This window comes from Vulpes lagopus, chromosome 3, assembly GCF_018345385.1.
Source record: "Vulpes lagopus strain Blue_001 chromosome 3, ASM1834538v1, whole genome shotgun sequence".
In the NCBI taxonomy this organism is placed as follows: domain Eukaryota; kingdom Metazoa; phylum Chordata; class Mammalia; order Carnivora; family Canidae; genus Vulpes; species Vulpes lagopus.
Window position 1 is genome coordinate 76,282,721 of NC_054826.1, and position 18,237 is coordinate 76,300,957.

Sequence of the window (18,237 nt, forward strand, 5' to 3'; positions counted from 1 at the left end):
TTCTTGGTCTAAGGGAACTGACACCCACATGGGTTCCCCTGTCTTGGTCCTGTCCAGTTTGTGACCATGCAGTAAAGCTATCCTTGCAAGCCTCTCCTTTCATGGGTTCCTAGTCTCATGACATTATCCAGCTGTTTCTCAATTAAACTGCATTTACAGTTTTTCAGATTAGATGCACTGGATTTTTATGTGACCTGATATTGTGACATCTACCTGGTGCTGTTAACAATAGCATGTCCAGGCCATCAGTAAATCTTCAGGACTACTTTCTGCTAGCTCCCAGGGGCAGCAGAGCTGACAGAGAAGGACTTTCCCTTGTGTCATCCAATACTGGAGCTTGACAGTTGGCAGCCTGGAGCATTATCTAATATTGGAGTTAATTGGGTTGTTCTTTATTTTCCTTGCATATACTTTCTTGCCCCCTGCCTCTCTTCTTCCATGCCCAGACGTTTATTTCCAGACCCGGGCATTTGGGTGTGTCCTCTTGTAAAGCCAGTGTGTACTTGCTCTTCTCTTTCCTCTGATGAATAGGGCTAGTGAGAAACTATTTTGGGAAAGTATTAAGCTCATGGAGACAGTGATATCATCGTTAGTCAGGCTTTGGACTCTATTGAATAATGTGCATTTTGATTTTAATAGGGTCCTTGACATCACTTCGAAGATGAAAAATTTTGTGTGCTTATTGTCATTTTTGATGTGGGAGTAAAAGGTCTTATTAAATCATTGTGAATTTTTCCTCAACACAGTGTCCTACTAAAGCTGCCTGGTGGAGGGTGTTGATTTTGTGTTTGTCAAATTTTTGCAGTTTCTCTCTGAACTTCAGTTTCCTCATCTGTGAAATGGGTATGATATGACTCCCAGTGCTACTAGGTTCTGAGGATTCAGAGAATAAATGAATTTAAAAATCTAGAACACTGCTCAATGTCAAGCACATGAGTTTTGGCATTACTATTGTTAACATAGAAATTTCAGCATTTTTGAGTCAATAGGTAAGTCCTACACATTTACAAGATGCATTCTTCTAATCACATGGGCTCAGTTGATTTGATAGAAGCATGCTGTGGGCATAACTGTAAAGGACCAGTGCTGATACTGGAACATTTTTGTTTTTGCTCTGTTTTCCCAAAATTATCATATTTTAACTAATGAACTAATATGAATGAAAGTCCTTTGAAAAGGAGAAATGACTATACATATAAAGAAACATTAATATGACTCCATGCCAGCACTGGCCTTGGTGCCAGATTTTTGATGTACATTTTTATTTAGTTTCCACAGCAACCAACCCTCAGTTTGCAAATGAGGAAACTAAGACTGAGAAAACCTAAGAAATGCACTAAGGATCATGAAACCAGGAAACCATGTTGGGGCATCTTCAAAAGGGCTTTCAGTAAAGAAAGATAAGGAAAGGTCAAAGGCAAAATATTTCCTTTATTCCTGATGGAGGCCAAGTAGGGGGCTGGCTTAGTGTCTGAGTCAAGTAGGCCTGTTAACTGAACCCCTGAAATAGGCACATCTCCTCCCCGGTGGCCTGCATTGCCAACCCCGGGGCAGGCATACCCCTCATGGAAGTAGGCTTTGGGGAGCCAGAGGGACATGCATGTTCGCTGTCCGGGACCAAGCTCAAGCATGAGAAGTAAACAGAGCCTTCCAGCTACCTTTCCCAATCTTCTAGCCAAATAAATCACTCCACATCTCCAGGGCCAAAGTGAATATAAAAGGATAGGAAGAGGCCTACGGTTACACAACTGAGTCGCCTTTCCAAAATGGAAAACTCTAGAGTGGGGATGAAGTGTTCTCCATTAACAAGTAGCAAAGGAACAAAAAAAAAAAAAAAAAAAAAAAAAAAACAAGTAGCAAAGGCAATTTTTAAATCTAAGTCTGCCAACTTTTTCCATTAAGTCCTGGGAACACCCTACTTACTGTGGGAAGCTTCAGAGCCAATGTAGTTCATCTTTTTTAACCATCTCCATAATGTGATATCCTGTTTATCATTTCAAATGTCTATTTGTTCACTAACCAAATAGAGGAAAAGCTTTTCGTTGGTACCATGGTGCCGTTCACAATAACATGTCAGAACATTTTGGAATTCATATTGTTTATTAAAATAAATTAACAGGTCAAATTTGACATTTCAGTTTTAAGTAAATGCTAACCTGTAGAAATAAGAATTTGGAGACCGGGAGCTCAGAAACGAAGCTACAAATTAGTCTCTTTCTATACAAAATATAGGTTCAGTTAAATTACCTTGTTTTGTGTTTAGATGGATGCAGTGTAGGAAGAGCAAGCTGTTTGTCTGTGTTTAGCTTATTAAAATTGGTATGTCTGCTCATAAACAAACTCCTCTGGAAAAAAATACTGGGGCAGATATTGGGATATAGAGGTCATCATTCTGACCCAATACATTTGTTCATTGTACATTTGTTCATTTGTATGGTGACAAAGTTTCAATGAGTGGCAAACTTTTACTTTGGAGAGTAAAAGAGTCATGCAGGACTGGCAGGGACTTGGGATCTAGAAGCTGGCACATTCCCACATACATAAATAGTACATGATGGCGGTGATACCTCCTTGCATGGTATAATTCATTGCTTCAATAATTAATGTTGCCAGTGCATGTTTCTAAGAGTACCAAAGGTAAATAATTTACTGTAATTACCAAAGAGGAGTGGTATTACTTATTTATTAAAACTTTTTTTTTAAATAAAGGGTGCGGTGTGAAAAAGTAACCTCAAGGCTCCAAATGTAGAAATTATAGTCTGCTGAAAAATTAAAGTGAGCATCACAACCCATTTTATATTAATATTTGCCCTATTCTGAAGGTTAGTTGTTTGGGGTCTCCAAAAGTCAATATAATTGGTAAGTAAAGCCAGACTAACATGAACACATAATCTCTGGTTAACCCATGTAGAATTTAGGATCAGCTCCTGTGTCTTCCCCTTCTTGGTTTAATCCTTCATTTTGATGAGTACATCTTCCAGTAGTTTCCTGACAGAGTTCATGAGAAATATATTTGAAGGAGGGAGGGCTTATTTTTCTGAAAATATATTCGTTCTGTTTTCACACCTTTTTTTTTTTTTTTGGCTAGTTTTAGAATTTTGGATTGAAAATCATTTCCTCTCAGAACATTGTTCCTCTCAGAACAATGGAATCGCTCCATTGCCTTGAACTTCAGGTGTTGCTGTTAAAAGTCTGATGGAAGTCTGCCATCTGTGATAATTTTTCCTATAAATTTTTAGGCACTTTCTTTGTCTCCAAGTTCTGAAATTTCATGATGATGTGCTATAGTGATTTTATATTTATATTGCTGCTCACCAAGTGAGTCCTTTTACTCTGAACTTAGGTCTTCTGCTCTTGGGAAGTTTCTTTGATTTCTTCTCCTCTATTTTCTCTTCCTGGACCTTTTTTTTTTTTTTTTTTTTTTTTTTGAGGAAGGAAATGGATTTGAAATTTCTGACATTTCTGACGTGATCCTCTGCTTTCTTGTATGTTCTCCTATTTTCTATATTTGAGAATCTCCCCCTAACTTCTAGATATTTTTTCAATTTCAATGCTGTTATATTTGTTACTTTCTATGAGTTCTTTTTTTCTCTAGGTTTTTTGTTTGTTTTATTTCAAGTATTTTATTGCTTTATGAGCATCAAAAGACCTCATCTCTCTCTGGATATCAATGAAAAAAAGTTTTTTAAGATTTTATTTATTCTTATTTTTTAAGATTTTATTTATTTATTGAGAGAGAGAAAGGCAGAGACATAGGCAAAGGGAGAAGCAGGCTCCATGCAGGGAGCCCGATGTGGGACTCGATCCCGGGTCTCCAGGATCACACCCCGGGCTGCAGGCGCCGCTAAACCACAGCGCCACCAGGGCTGCCTCAATGAAAAATTTTAAGCTTTCTTCTCCCTAAAATTCCTCTGTTTCTTCCAGTTTGCTTTTGTACTGTTTGCTTATTTATTTTATTCCTCATGTTAGATACTTCTTAACTGTGCAGTGACTTGTGACTGTTTGGGCACCACTAAGCTCGTTGGAAGCTTTCTTGCTGCATGGTGGAGAGTTGGCCATGAATGATTTCTACTCAAGTAAGAAGCTGGGGACATTTCACTAGGAAATCCCAATTCCCAGTGAATACTAAGTCACTGGGAAATCCCAGAGAAGAGTTCCCTTTTTCTGGGGCACCTGGATGGCTCAGTTGATTAAGCATCTACCTTTGGCTCAGGTCATGATCTCAGTGTCCTGGGATTGAGTCCCTGCTCAGCAGGGAGCCGCTTCTCCCTCTCTTTCTGTACTCTCTCTCTCCCTCTTTTGTTCTCTCTCAAACAAAATCTTAAGGAAAAAAAAAAAAAACCTTCCCATTTTCTGCCTGGAGGCTCTGTCCCTGTCTGTCTGGGGACCAGTAAAGGGAGGTTGTTTTCTCCTCCAATGTAGTGTCTGCCTTACTGTCCTCTTCTGAGAGTCCAGTTTCACATGGGAAGACCTCTCACCGTGTTCCACAGGTCTCATACAATTTTCTGTATTTTCCATTCTTTTTTTTAAATCCTTTCCTTTGTACATTTTTCCATTTACACTTCCAATTTTCTAACCCTGTTTTCTATTGTGTCTTGTCAAGAACTGACGTATTTAGAAATGAACAAATGCCCATTTGATTCTTGCATATATTCCAGTGCTCTGTTAAATTATCCATCTTTTAATTTCTTTCCTGCTTTTCCCTCTCTTTTCTTTAACATACTAATCATAGATAGCTGTTGTGAAGTTCTTATTTGCTTACTTCAAACTGTAGGATGACCTGGGGGTCTGTTTACAGTATCTGTTTTATTTTGTTTTTGGTTCATGTGCTCTGGCCATGCTTGGCAGTTTCTCACTGCATGCTGGACACGATATATAAAAACTTGTAGACATGACACACCCGACGATGATGTAATTCTGCACAAAGGGTGCACCCTGCCTCTGCTAGGCAAATAGAGTGGTGGCAGATTATTTCAATCCAGTCAAGGTTTTGCTGAAATGAGGCAAAATTGTTTGCAGCCCTGGTAAACTCAGACTACCTCTAGTTTGCCCTGGCCTCTGTGAAGACCCTTCTGTGAGAATCTTGTGTGATCCCCTCTCCCGACAAGTCCCAGACTCAATCTTTTCCTCATGAAACTGCCAAGAAGCAACACTATTCCTTTTAGCAAATTTCTGGTTAGGTTTCTAGCTTCCTGTCCTACACAGCCCCAGAATTCAGCAAATGTTCTTCTCAGAAATCTGTAGCATGCTGAAGGCCACCCAAATCTCCACTAAAATTGCCTTGGTTTTTCTGTTCCCCAGTTGCGCCCCCTGGATGTACAAAGCCCCAATTCTGTCTACACTGATAATTCACGAATGCACCCAAGTTAAAAATGGCAACAAAAAGTCCACTCAACTCTTCAAGACCCTCCCCTCCCCAAGAGTACAGCTCCTCTAGCTTCCAGGGTCTCCCCAGTGCTCTGCTGCACTCAGAGCCCATAACTATATGGTATGGCACCAATGGTAGCCTTCCACTAGCTACTCTGCTCCACTTGGAAACAAAAGTTATCAAGATTGATTCTTTTTTCAGATATGGGAAGGAATTTTATAATTGTAAGTTTAATTTGGAGTTAATTATATGTTCAAGTAGGTGAAATCATGGTTAGCAGTTCATTGGTGATTTGGAAAATACTGTTTTACCAATTTATGCAAATCTTTATATTGTTGATACGTTTCTTATCCAAAACTAATAGATTACATTAGTTAACATCTCCCCCAAGCTCATCACAGATGTAAAGTTTACAAAATTCTGATTTTTTCTTGAAAACTAAAATTTTATTAACTGGCATTGATAGCAACTAATGCCACCAGTTACCGTCCTTGAACTGACAGACTCACATTGTTCATCTTCAAGAAATAATGTCAAAACCCAAGTCAAAATAATCATAGTTTTGTGTCAGTTGTATACCGTGTTTCATGGAAAAGTCGCTTTCAGGTTACATCTAAATGCCTTTCTTGAAGCTAATGATCACACTTCTAGTAATCAGCAGATGTGATTTATGTCTACTTCCCATTTGAAACTGTGATATTCCTTTTGCCATGCCAGTTACTCAAGATGTTTTCTTAAAAGACTGAAATAATGTATCAGTAAACTCTCATTGCTATTCTTGAAATTTCTATGTAGACCTATGAAAGAGTAAGTACAAATTGTTTATTTTGACCATCTTGACCTCTAGAGACATAGAAGTGTATTTTGTAGGTACAGAGAAGCCAGTGTCTTGTGTGGGTTGTTAATGCCATATATCATTTTATTTTGCAGCATCTAACATTCACAAGAGAATTTGATTCAGATTCTCTAAGACATTATAGCTGGGCTGCAGATACTTTGGACAATGTCAATCTTGTTTCAAGTCCAGTTCATTCTGGGTAAGTAATCTAAAAGTCACTTTTCTTTATCCTATTAAATGAGCATTATGTTTATTATTTGTAATTATAAATTCATATTGACAAGCTTCATATGTATGAAATATTGGTCTTCTAAGACTTCCTTTCTGAGTATATGTGATGTGTATTTGTAAGTCATGAGTAAATTTTTTTTCTGAGCAAATTTGTATATCTGTTTTTTGTTGAAAACTGCACAGTGTTAGAAAGGAAAAGAATTAAAGTATTGGTGCAAAAAATGTCTTGCCTGTTTTGGTACTACTTCCAGGTCTTTAATTTTCCTTTTCAATTAAAAAAAATAAATCTAGTCATGTCCCTTAATTTTACTTATTCAAATGATGTTTTATTTCTGAATATCTCATTTTCCTAATAAAAAATATGTAGGTATTTCTGTTCATTTACCTTGCTGACTGCCTTTGTGCTTTGCTTTGAACCCGAAGTTTTCAGGTCAAGTTTGGTACCTTCTGCATTCCTGAAATAAAATTATGATTAAGTTTAGTAAATTAGTATTTTATTTATTTTCTATAATTATTTAATTATTATTATATAATTATTTATTAAATTAGAAGAGAAATTAATTTTAAAAAGAAAAGAAAGGAATTCACTTTTAAAAAGTGAGTGTACCAATGGGTGGACCCAGAGGTGCAGAGGTAAAAACCACATCAGACAGGCTCCTTTCTACTACCCCATCATGTGACAGAATTGGGGTAGGCTGGGGGAGGTGACCTGCTGCAATTGCTGAATTGATAATCAGCGTATATTTAGATGTGGGATTCTTCACCTGTAGGTAATTAAAACTTGGGATAATTGAATCCACACAAATGGAATGGAAATAATTGAGATGATAAAAACATCCAGGTGTTTTCACCTCTAAAACTGGCATTTAGGCCATAAATTAGTTGTGATCCAGGACAAGAGGGGATTAGTTTGCAATTAAAGAAATTAACAATAATTAACATTTATGAATGCTGTATGTATTATATGAAGTATTTCCTGCTGCTTTTAATTAAAATAAATTGTAATAACTAATGTTTACCTTTTTATGTGCCTGGCATTGTCTTAAATGTCTTACATGTATTATCTTAATTATTTGAACCTTAAAATGACACTCTGAGTTAGGTTTTACTCATTATCCCCATTTTATAGATGAAAAGTCAGACTCATAGTAAGGCTGCAGGTTATTTAAAGTATTCTTACAGAATTATGGCTTGTAGCACAAAGAGTTGCAATAGCATTTAAGAAATAATTGCCATGAAAGGACTTTATAAATTATAAACTACCTGGTGGCCTTTGACTCATTAACATTGCATTTCTTTAACTCAATCAGAAAAACCTTTAATTATAGTAATATTAATGTTTTAATTGCTTAAAATATTTATACCATTGATACTAGATGTTTATGGATCTAACATTGCAAAAGCAAAAAAAAAAAAAAAGAGAGAGAGAGAGAAAAGATTAGTTAAGAAGAAAAATGTAGATTACTTGGGAAACAGCAGCATATTCAAGAGTTCTCTGTATTAAGCTTGTTGGATTGTCACCATGTAACAAAGACCTAGAACCAGCATCTTGTATTCTCTACATTGGAAAGAAAAGCACCAGGGTTTAATTTAGTCAACTCTTTTGCTTTGCTTCAAATGATTGAACTTCAAATGAGAGGTTGAGAGAGCATAGGATAATAAAATCAGAAGTAAACTTTCTCATACACCAGAGAAAATGAAATATTTGAATGCACAAATTCCCTCTCCTTCCTCTTGAATTTATTGAAACAATAGACATGTCCAGGAGAGCAAAAGTAATGGCAGCTAGTGTGGGCTTATTTGAAAAGGAAAATATAAACTTGGTATACACTTGGAAATGATTCACTAGTACCAGGTCTGTGGAGTAGCTTCTGTAGCCACTAAAGGAGAATATTTTTCCAGGTTGTCCCACAAATGCCAAATGCCTTGATTTCATTTCCTGATGGTTTTTATTTTTCCTTTGCTTATCATTGACATTTTCTGTTGCTTGCTTCTAATTATCTTACATTAATTTTTCCCATTTGCTTTCTAAATTATTTTGCAGCTATTCTTCTCCACTTCCTCAGTATGATTCAAGGTGATAATTGTGTCCTTTATGTGAACCACCCTTTTTTGTATTTTTAATTTATGTGAAGTTTTCCCACAGTTAGATGTGTCAATGTCTGTAGTGTATCAGCATTCGTCATCCCGCTGTTCTTAAAACTAGAAACGTTCATGTGTTAGTTTTAGGATCATTCGTAGAATTCCTGATTTAGTTTAAATATTAATAAGGTACAACAAATATGATTAAACATCAACTTTTGATTTGTTTTTAATAAGTTATATTGCATGAAATTTTATTTTGCACAGAATATATAAGGAATGAGTTTGGAAAACAAATCACTGTATTTCATGATGTTATTAATGATAGGACCCTTGTCCTGCTTAACCTATATTCTCACCTTTCCTCAGGCTACTGGCTCTATGAAGTTGAAAACCTTAGAACAATAAATGATTGCTAATGAGTACCAACTAGGCACTGGAGGGTGCTATGTGGAACCCAGAGAAAAACTTCTCCAAATTTATAGTTAAAATCAGAATTCTAAGGCCTATTTTTTTCCATTTGGTTCTGATACTCTTTGTAGTTTGGATATTTTTATATTGACACAGATAACCTTCTTATACTACCTGCCTTCAGACTGCTCAAGTACAAGTGTTTTATATATATGTGTGTATACACACACACACACACATATATATATATATACATCTTTTTCATATAGATATGTTTTTAGTATTAGTAACCTTCTCTGACCTGTGCAATTCTGAAGCACACTTAACAGAATAGTTTTTGTTCAGTGGATCACTCAGTAAACATTTATTATGTATTTACTGTGTTTGGGAACTATGCTCAGCTTTGCAGGTCAAGCAGTGAATAAGACAGGCCTGATCTGAATTACCATCTATATTGTTGAGATCAGCTGTTTGTTGCTAGGACAAACATTGCCCTCCCACTGTAAACACTCCAGTGTTTATTTGTACTAATACAGCCAAACTTTCAAACCTAGAGTTTATCTTTAGTTTTTGAAATTTTATTTAAGTGATCTCTACACCCAGTGTGGGGCTCGAACTCACGAGCCCGAGATCAAGCGTCAGATGCTCCACCAACTGAGCCAGCCAGGCACCCCTCAGAGTTTATCTTGAATCATTTTAATCCATTCTGTTGCTATTATATCCAATCATGAGTTGATTTTCACCACTGAATGCTGGAAAGGATCAGGTTTTGTCTTTAGCTTCTTTTATAAAAGTTGCCCTATTACCTTCATTACTGAGTAAAGGTAGTTGTTAAATACGTCTAAGACAATGTGGGCTCACCACAGCAGTTTCAAGTGAGCCTTGTTATCATTTAGCACTGGAAGCAGTTCATGTGAACACTTGCACGAGTGAACAAGTATCTTTGTCTTTGACTTGGGAGGTGTGTGTTTTGTTTTGTTTTTGATGAGATCAGTCTCTTCCCCCTCTTACTTTGACTACTACACTGGTTCTAGCCTCTCAGAGTATGTCTAATATTACAAAAATGCATAATCCAGAGGAAAATAGCTAAATCTAAAATAACCAGAAGGGTGTGGAGTTGATTACACCTCACTGATGACCAGAGTTGGTTCTGAACATCTGATTGGCTGAAAAACCGAGCCCTGTGCTATTGCCTTTCTCTATGGGGAGGCAGGTCAGTTTGCTTTGTTGAAGAGGTTACTCTTCTGAGGTCGAGAAGCATTACTCTTGAGGAAAGGGTCTCCAGCTACGACCTCCGTGCATGGTCCTAAAATCTGTTGCAGGATATTAGAACTGTTTTTAGATGAACTATATTCAGTAGAGGATTTTGATGGATGGGATTATACCCCTGCCCAATACTATAGATATTCAGATAATTTTCTAATTATCAACATTTGCTGCTGTTTCAGTAATAAGCACATTTTCACATGTGAACATTGGGATGCAAAAGGACGTGTGTTCTCCTGTTTGACTTGCACTCTTCCATATGTCGGACTTACTAGCTTATGTTCACCAGAGTGCTTTATAATACCAAAGATTCGAGGAGGACTCTCCATAAGCATGTGATAGGAATCAGGAATTGCAATAACAAAGATAAGATACTAGTCATTTCTTTACATTTTCATATCTACATGAAGAAAAATAATTTTTCTTCATTAGCTTTAATAGAAAGGCCAATGGTGGAATTAGAGTGTATAATTTAGAGACATTTTCTAAAAGTCTAAATATTCCGTTTTGTATGGCTATACAGATACTCCAGTGTCAGTTATTTTAAACAGTTTTAAAGCCAAATTTATACTGAAAAGATTAAATTCCTTTCCATCAAAATTGCCTTAGCAAAACTAGCCATCTGCTTTTATCCTTAAATTCTGCTTTGTGGTAGTAAAAATTAGAGTGTTTGGTATGATTAAGCATATTTTTATTTTATGAGTTGTACATGTTAAGACATACTGTGGAGTTTCATCTGACTTGTCAGAGATAGAGATTCCATAGTCAGCATATGGCTAAAACCACTTATAGTTAAAAATGATGCTTGAAAAAAAAAAATGATGCTTGAATATAGCTGAAGTCATCCACTGACTCCACATAAGATGGTCTGGGTTTGGGTTTTACGTGCATGACAGTCCTGTGAGAGCCAGTTTTTATTCCAGCTTTGAAACATTCCTCAATTTGAGCATCTGACAAAGGGTTTGGCGTCTTCTTATGGGGCCACATCCCACCAAAAGCAGTTTGTCATGTCCCACTTATTCCTTGGTTCACAGGCTGAAGGGCATGTTTGATGTGACTCCACTGTATCCACTTCCAGTTTATTTTTAAAGAGAGGAAATGATAGCTACATTGTCTGTGGTTTTAAACCTTAACATTGACTCTCAAGACCTACTGTGAAGACAGTTTCTTTCTGTCCTTGATTTGGGTTCTGATCTTCTCCCTGCAGGTTTCTGGTTAGCTTCATGGTGGATGCAAGAGGCGGCTCCATGAGAGGGAGCCGTCACCACGGGATGAGAATCATCATCCCGCCACGCAAGTGTACGGCCCCCACCCGAATCACCTGCCGACTGGTAAAGAGACATAAACTGGCCAACCCACCCCCCATGGTGGAAGGAGAGGGATTAGCCAGTAGGCTGGTAGAAATGGGTCCTGCAGGGGCACAATTTTTAGGGTAAGTGATTTTGTCAATCTTTATCTTGGCCCTTGTGTGATATATTTGGTTTTCTTCACCCTCTTTTAACTCAAGGAGTTAACCACTAAAACTACTCAGTTGGACCATTTTGATCGAGTACACCTTTCAAGTAGTGTCAGAGGTCACAGAGCTGTGTGACTCTCTGGAAAGCTAATAGGCTGATACTTCCTTAACTGAGTTTGCTGGTCGAAGCTTTTACTAACCGAGAAGCATGCTCTCTGCTCAGTGAGTGCACGGAACCCCGCAGCCCCCAGAGAAGTCAAGGCACCTTTCTTAGGGGAAAACGTAGATGCCGAAACTCTCTCACCAACATTGAATCAATGGCTACTCTGGGTACACGTCTTCTTTAAAGATGATTTTCAGGGTGGTAATCCATTGTGATGCGGTGTTTTGCAAAAAGGAAAAATGAATTCGTTTTCTGAGGTGGCACTTGGGTGCTGATCAGGCTGGCTCTGTCGTGACGGACAGTTTGTTCACAGTTTCCCCTTCTCGTTTCTCTTCCTGCTGCATGGATGTTATTCAGTAAACTGCACCTTCCTACCAATCCTCCCCCTGTAAATGAGGGTGAGAGCTTGGTTAGCCGAATCCTGCAGCTTGGGCCGCAAGGAACAAAATTTATTGGGTAGGACCTTTATAGACAAGATACAGAATGTCTACAACTCTCTTTCCATTTTCAGTTTTTTTTTTCTGTCACACCCATGGTCTTCTCGTCTTAATTTTATTTTTATCTTTTCAGTTTTTAATGCTTTCAGTTGATACGTGTCACTGAAAGAAACAGAAACCATAGTGGCTTGACTTACTGTAGCCCTGCTCCCTCTCTCGTGCTTCCCGAGCATGTGGAATCCACCGCAAGCATTCTGCTTCATGACGTTGTGCTTTTGTAAACCTTCCTTTAATTTGAAATGTTTCAACTGCTTCTGATAGTTGTTAAGACAGACTGACGACCTCATTGTAACCCAGTATAAGAGAAGGTATTTGCAGGCTTTGAAGTGACACTTGCTATAAATGAATAGGTACATGTGTGAATATAGATATGTGTATATATTTTATATATATATATATATATATATATTACGTGTCTGGACTTCCAGGTTTTTAAAAGTACGTACTTCCACATACTGAGTAATCTTTATGGACTTTGAGAAAGAAAAGTCCTCAATAAGTCAACTGATTTTTGATAAATGCTGGGAATAGAAGATACTTAAAGAAAGCCAAATAGGCAGCAGAGAGAATATTCTACTAAATTAATTAAAGTGTCTTGTTTTGTTTCGTTTAAGCCGAAATGTGTTGGTATTTGTTGTTTGTTTGCTCGTCTGTCTGATTGGTGGATTTGCCTTGGCAGTCTGCATGAAGAGACCTGTTATGAAAAGTTATGCTTGGCTTTCACCTTGGTCAAAGGCCCTGGTTCATACCTTCTCTCCAGTATTGTTGAATGTCCTACACAAAGCCACATTCCTTAAATATTTACAGAGACAGTATCTGACACATTAACCTGCAAAGATTGTATCTTGTTCTCAAAAAAAAATTTTTTAATGTCAAATCAGATGTGATTAAAACCTATAGTAAATATCATAACTCTTAAAATTATTAACACTCTTAGGAATAGTTGATTTTGTTTCTACCTATCAAAAAATAAAGACATTATAAAAAATTTTAAAAGCCTTCATTTGAATTAATTATAATTATTTTGCCAAAAGGAAAATTCCCACATCTATTATCCCATTTTAAGTAAATGATTTTGTAATAAATGATACGTTCATATCTACTTACATTATTGGATCGTTACAATGACTCTCCCTTTTTATGCTCTTACCTATTGAAGCTTTGTCTTCTATTATCACATGTGCATAAACATATAGGTTAAGAGGTGAGGTTACATACAACCTCTGTAGGAGAATAATGATACTGTCTACTTAAATGTCATAAAATAAAGCTGCACAATCCAACTACATAAACTGTGTGTGATTGTGGTCTGCTTACTTCCATCCATCTTTTTTATAGCATTTATCCTATTTTAAAAGTTAATAAAATTATTCCTGTGCTCGATTGGCTATCCTCAATTTGCAGCCATCCTTTTACATTCTTTTGCAAAAGGACACTGTCAAAAATTAATATATCTCTATATTACAATTTCAGACCAACAAGTGCTTTTTCAGAAAGTTTAAATATTCCTGTGCAGGTTATACTAGAGTTAGGAAATTAAGCTGCCCACTACCATTTCACAAATTAGAAATGAGTGAAACCGCCTTAACTAAACAGGCCATCAAAGTCATAGAAAGTCACTGTTGGAGGGAGTGAATTAGGTCGATCGTTTGCTTGCTTAGGGGTCAAACACTTGTGATCTTTCAAAGTAGGAAATATACAGAATTTCTTTTTCAAAGAACTGACTGTGTCCTTTTAAATCATTAGCTTTTTGTATAACATAATAGAGCTATCATGTTTTTAAAAATGGACCAACTTGCTTATGGTCTATTTTAATAGCTTTCAATTCCTTGATTCAAAAATCCTGTTTAGATATGCTGAATATTTTCCCTTTACTAAATCAAATGCCTAACATATGGTAGGCCCTTATGAATTGTTCGTGAATGAATGAATGATGGCATGTTTTCAGGCTTCTAACATATTATTTAATTAGCAAATGATTCTGCAGCTTTGAAGTCATTCCCAACCTTAGTGGCACCTCTGATTTTCAAATGAATACTGTTAATGAAACTGTCTTGAAAGTATGATACTATAAATATATTTCATTTGATAGCAAAATAATGTGGATTTTTTTCCAGCCCTGTCATAGTGGAAATCCCTCACTTTGGGTCTATGCGAGGAAAAGAGAGAGAACTCATTGTTCTTCGAAGTGAAAATGGTGAGACGTGGAAGGAACATCAGTTTGACAGTAAAAATGAAGATTTAACCGAACTACTTAATGGCATGGATGAAGGTAATTATGATGACTCCTTGTCTCTATAAATGTCTGCAGGTAGGAATCAAAGGACTGGCTTTGGTGAAGTTAATGTTGCTTGAACACTACTTATTTGTATCTTGAGCTGGGAGTCCAGCTCCCTGGCATTTATTGCTGCTTTCTGAATCTCTGGCATGAAGTTCCTTTTAATCCCACAGCTTTTTTTCTCACAATACTAATGGACAAATATTACGATGATGATTCTTCCGGCCTTTAGTCAAATGTATTCAGCTTTCCCAAATCCAATAGAGTTTTCCAAGTGCAAGATGTGTAAGGAGGAGGTGAATAATAATGGAAGGTATGCAAAGCATGCAGAATATTTTTAAGGAAATACGTTCACATTTTATTTTTGGAATAATTCTTTCTGGATCCTTTCCTGTGTCTCTGTTTTCTCCTCGATTATTCCAACATTCTTCATGAATTTTTAATTTCTCTTGGGCAATGATCACGGAAAAGAATAAATTGCAGGCTAGTTACTGGAGTCTGTGTCATATTCTGTGACCTACTAAGGCCACATGGCTGAGCATGTCACTTATCATACACTCTTCCCTCAACTAACCCTCAGAATGAAGCAGGGTTTCTTACTAGACTTTGAGAATAGACTTGTTTTGAGAGTAGGTACTTGGTGCAGAGTTTTCCTTCGAAAAGATAAAAAACATAGACCAAGTTCACCACAGAATGAATCTTTAGACTGACTTCCTCATCACTACAAATCCAGCACTTGTTCTAAAAAAGAACTTTATTAGAGATATAATTCACATATCATAAAATTCACTGTCCTGGCATTTAATTCACTGGCTTTTGGAATGCATCCAGCATAGTCTCCTGGTTTCAAAGTGAGCACAAAGGAGCTAGACCGACTTGGATGTTTGAGGGATGAGCATGGGCAAGTTCTTTGGTCCCTGTGAGATTCTTACTTCTGTAAAATGGAGATCACCTTCCTTACTTCATAGGGTTGTTATTGGGAAAAATAGTTCTGTGAAGCACTTGTGAAATACAGCCTCTGTCACACAGTAAGCCCTCAATAAATATCAGCTGTTGTCACTATTTATTCTAGAGAAAAAATTGTCTGCCAAAGTTTCTGTATAAGACACAATAGCAGCCAACCAAGAATTTAAAGATGTTCTTACAGCAGGGTGGAAGGACTAATAATTGTTGAGTTTCTACCATTCATGAGGCAGTGATAAACTCCTTTCTGTATGAAAATTTAAAACAAACATATAGTCCTGCGAAGTAGATAGTTTTAATCACACTTTAGAGAACTGAAGTTCAGACCAATCAACTTACTTACCTAAGGTTACCGAAACTGAGTAGCAGCACTAGGGTTGAAATCTTGTATCTTGCTTCCAAAGACTTAACTGTATTCCGCTTACTTTAGAAATGTGTGTCTGATGGAGAAGAAAATAATTTTTTTAAAGATTTTATTTACTTATTCATGAGAGACACACAGAGAGAGAGACAGAGACATAGGCAGAGGGAGAAGCAGGCTCCCTGCAGGGAGCCCAATGTGGGACTCGATTCCAAGACCCTGGGATCACACCCTTAGCCAAATGCAGATGCTTAATTAAACACTGAGTCACCCAGGCGTCCCAAGAAAATTAATTTAAAAAGGTAAATTCCTACAAACCTCTAGAGGTAGGTAAATTCCCACAAACTCTTTAAGGTCCAGAAGAATAGTCATCTTAAATGAGTATCATTAAATGTATCATATGTGATACTGATATTTATATCTATAATTTCAAATGATTTCTAATAAGAACATGCAATAGTAATTAAGATTTCTAATTTTTATTACCTTATTTTAAAGCATGAAAAGTAGTCATACTCTTAAAAGGAAATTGATAAGAAAACACAATTGAAAGTTTTAAAAAGAGGGATACCTGAGTGGCTCAGTGGTTGAGTGTCTGCCTTCAGCTCAGGACGTGATCCTGGAGTCCTGGGGCCGAGTCCTGCATCGGGCTTCCAACGTGAGGAGCCTTCTCCTCCCTCTGCCTATGTCTCTGCCTCTCTCATGAATAAATATATAGAAGCTTTTAAAAAAAAAGTTTTAAAAAGAATACATCCTAAGAAAATGAATTGAATTAGCATTTTTAAAATAATAAAGTACTGTAGGTGATTCAGGATTTAAAAATGGAGAGAAGAGAAATGGGTTTTCCAGAGAGGTTATTTGGATTTAAGAAAAATAAAGTATATAAATATTTTCATGTTTCTAGTGTTTCTTTTTTTAAGATTTTATTTGTTTGTTTGTTTGTTTGTTTGAGATAGAGAGAGAGAGAAAATGAGCAGGGAGAGTGTCGGAGAAGAAGAGAGAGAATCTCAAGCAGATGCCCCCCTGAGTGTAGAGCCTGATGTGGGGCTCTATTCCATGGCCCTGAGATCATGACCTGAGCTAAAATCAAGAGTCGGTTGCTCAGGACACCTGGGTAGCTCAGCGGTTGGGTGGCTGCCTTCAGTTCAGGTCGTGATCCCGGGATCCAGGATCGATTCCCGCATCAGACTCCTGCGAGAGTCCTGCTTCTCCCTCTGCCTGTGTCTCTGCCTTTCTTTCTCTGTCTCTGTCTCTGTCTCTCATGAATAAATAAATCTTTAAAAAAAAAAAGTCAGTTGCTCAATCAACTGAGCCACCCAGGTGCCCCCATGTTTCTAGTGTTTCTTAAATGCCAATATAGCAGATTACTAGTTACTGAAATGTAGCCTCTATTACACACAGATTTTCTTTTTTTCTTTTTCTTGTCTTTTATTTTATTTAGGGCATCTGGGTGGCTCAGTGATTGAGCATCTGCCTTTGGCTTAGGGCATGATCCTGGAGTCCCGGGATCGAGTCCCACATCAGGCTCCCTGCATGGAGCCTGCTTCTCCCTCTGCCTATGTCTCTGCCTCCTTTTCTGTGTCTCTCATGAATGAATAAATAAAATCTCTTAAAACAATTAAGATTTTATTTAATTATTTGAGAGAAAGAAAGCAAGAGAGAGAGAGAGAGAGAGATCACGAGCAGAGGGGGAAGGGCATAGGGAGAAAGAGAAGCAAATTCCCTGCCAAGCAGGGAGCCCGATGTGGGACTCGATCCCAGAACCCTGGGATCATGATCTAAGCTGAAGGCAGATGCTTACGTGACTGAGACACACAGGCACCCTCTTTTTTTTCTTTTTAATCAAGCTACCTTGGTACTGTAACCTCCTGAGGGCTGAGTACATGTCTTATTTATTTTTATAAGATTTTTTGCTTATTTATTCATGAGACACAGAGAGAGAGAGAGAGGCAGAGACATAGGCAAAGGGAGAAGCAAGCTCCCTGCAGGGAGCCCAATATGGGACTCAATCCCAGAACCCCGAGATCATGCCCTGAGCCAAAGGCAGACACTCAACTGCCGAGCCATCCAAGCATCCCCAGAGTACATGTCTTAATCACCTTTGAACTCCTGTGTCAGATGCAACATTGATTTCGGCTCCCCCTCATTGCTGATGAGGGGCAGAAGGAGGAACCTCTTTAAAATTATGTAGCTATGGGCAGCCCAGGTGGCTCAGTAGTTTAGCACTGCCTTCAGCCCAGGGCCTGATCCTGGAGACCCAGGATCGAGTCCCACATGGGGCTCCCTGCACCTTCTCCCTCTGCCTGTGTCTCTGCCTCTCTCT

General features: G+C 37.6%; 1 protein-coding gene across 37 annotated transcripts in view; it reads left to right on the forward strand.

Moving 5' to 3' along the window:
• ANK3 (ankyrin 3) overlaps nt 1-18,237 on the forward strand; it is a 657,384-nt gene that overhangs the window by 568,983 nt on the left and 70,164 nt on the right. For all 37 annotated transcript variants that reach the window (XM_041749118.1, XM_041749123.1, XM_041749115.1 and 34 more), the window contains 3 exons: nt 6,299-6,405; nt 11,404-11,628; nt 14,430-14,584. In XM_041749118.1, the coding sequence (XP_041605052.1) occupies nt 6,299-6,405; nt 11,404-11,628; nt 14,430-14,584 (487 nt within the window). The remainder of the gene's footprint in view (nt 1-6,298; nt 6,406-11,403; nt 11,629-14,429; nt 14,585-18,237) is intronic.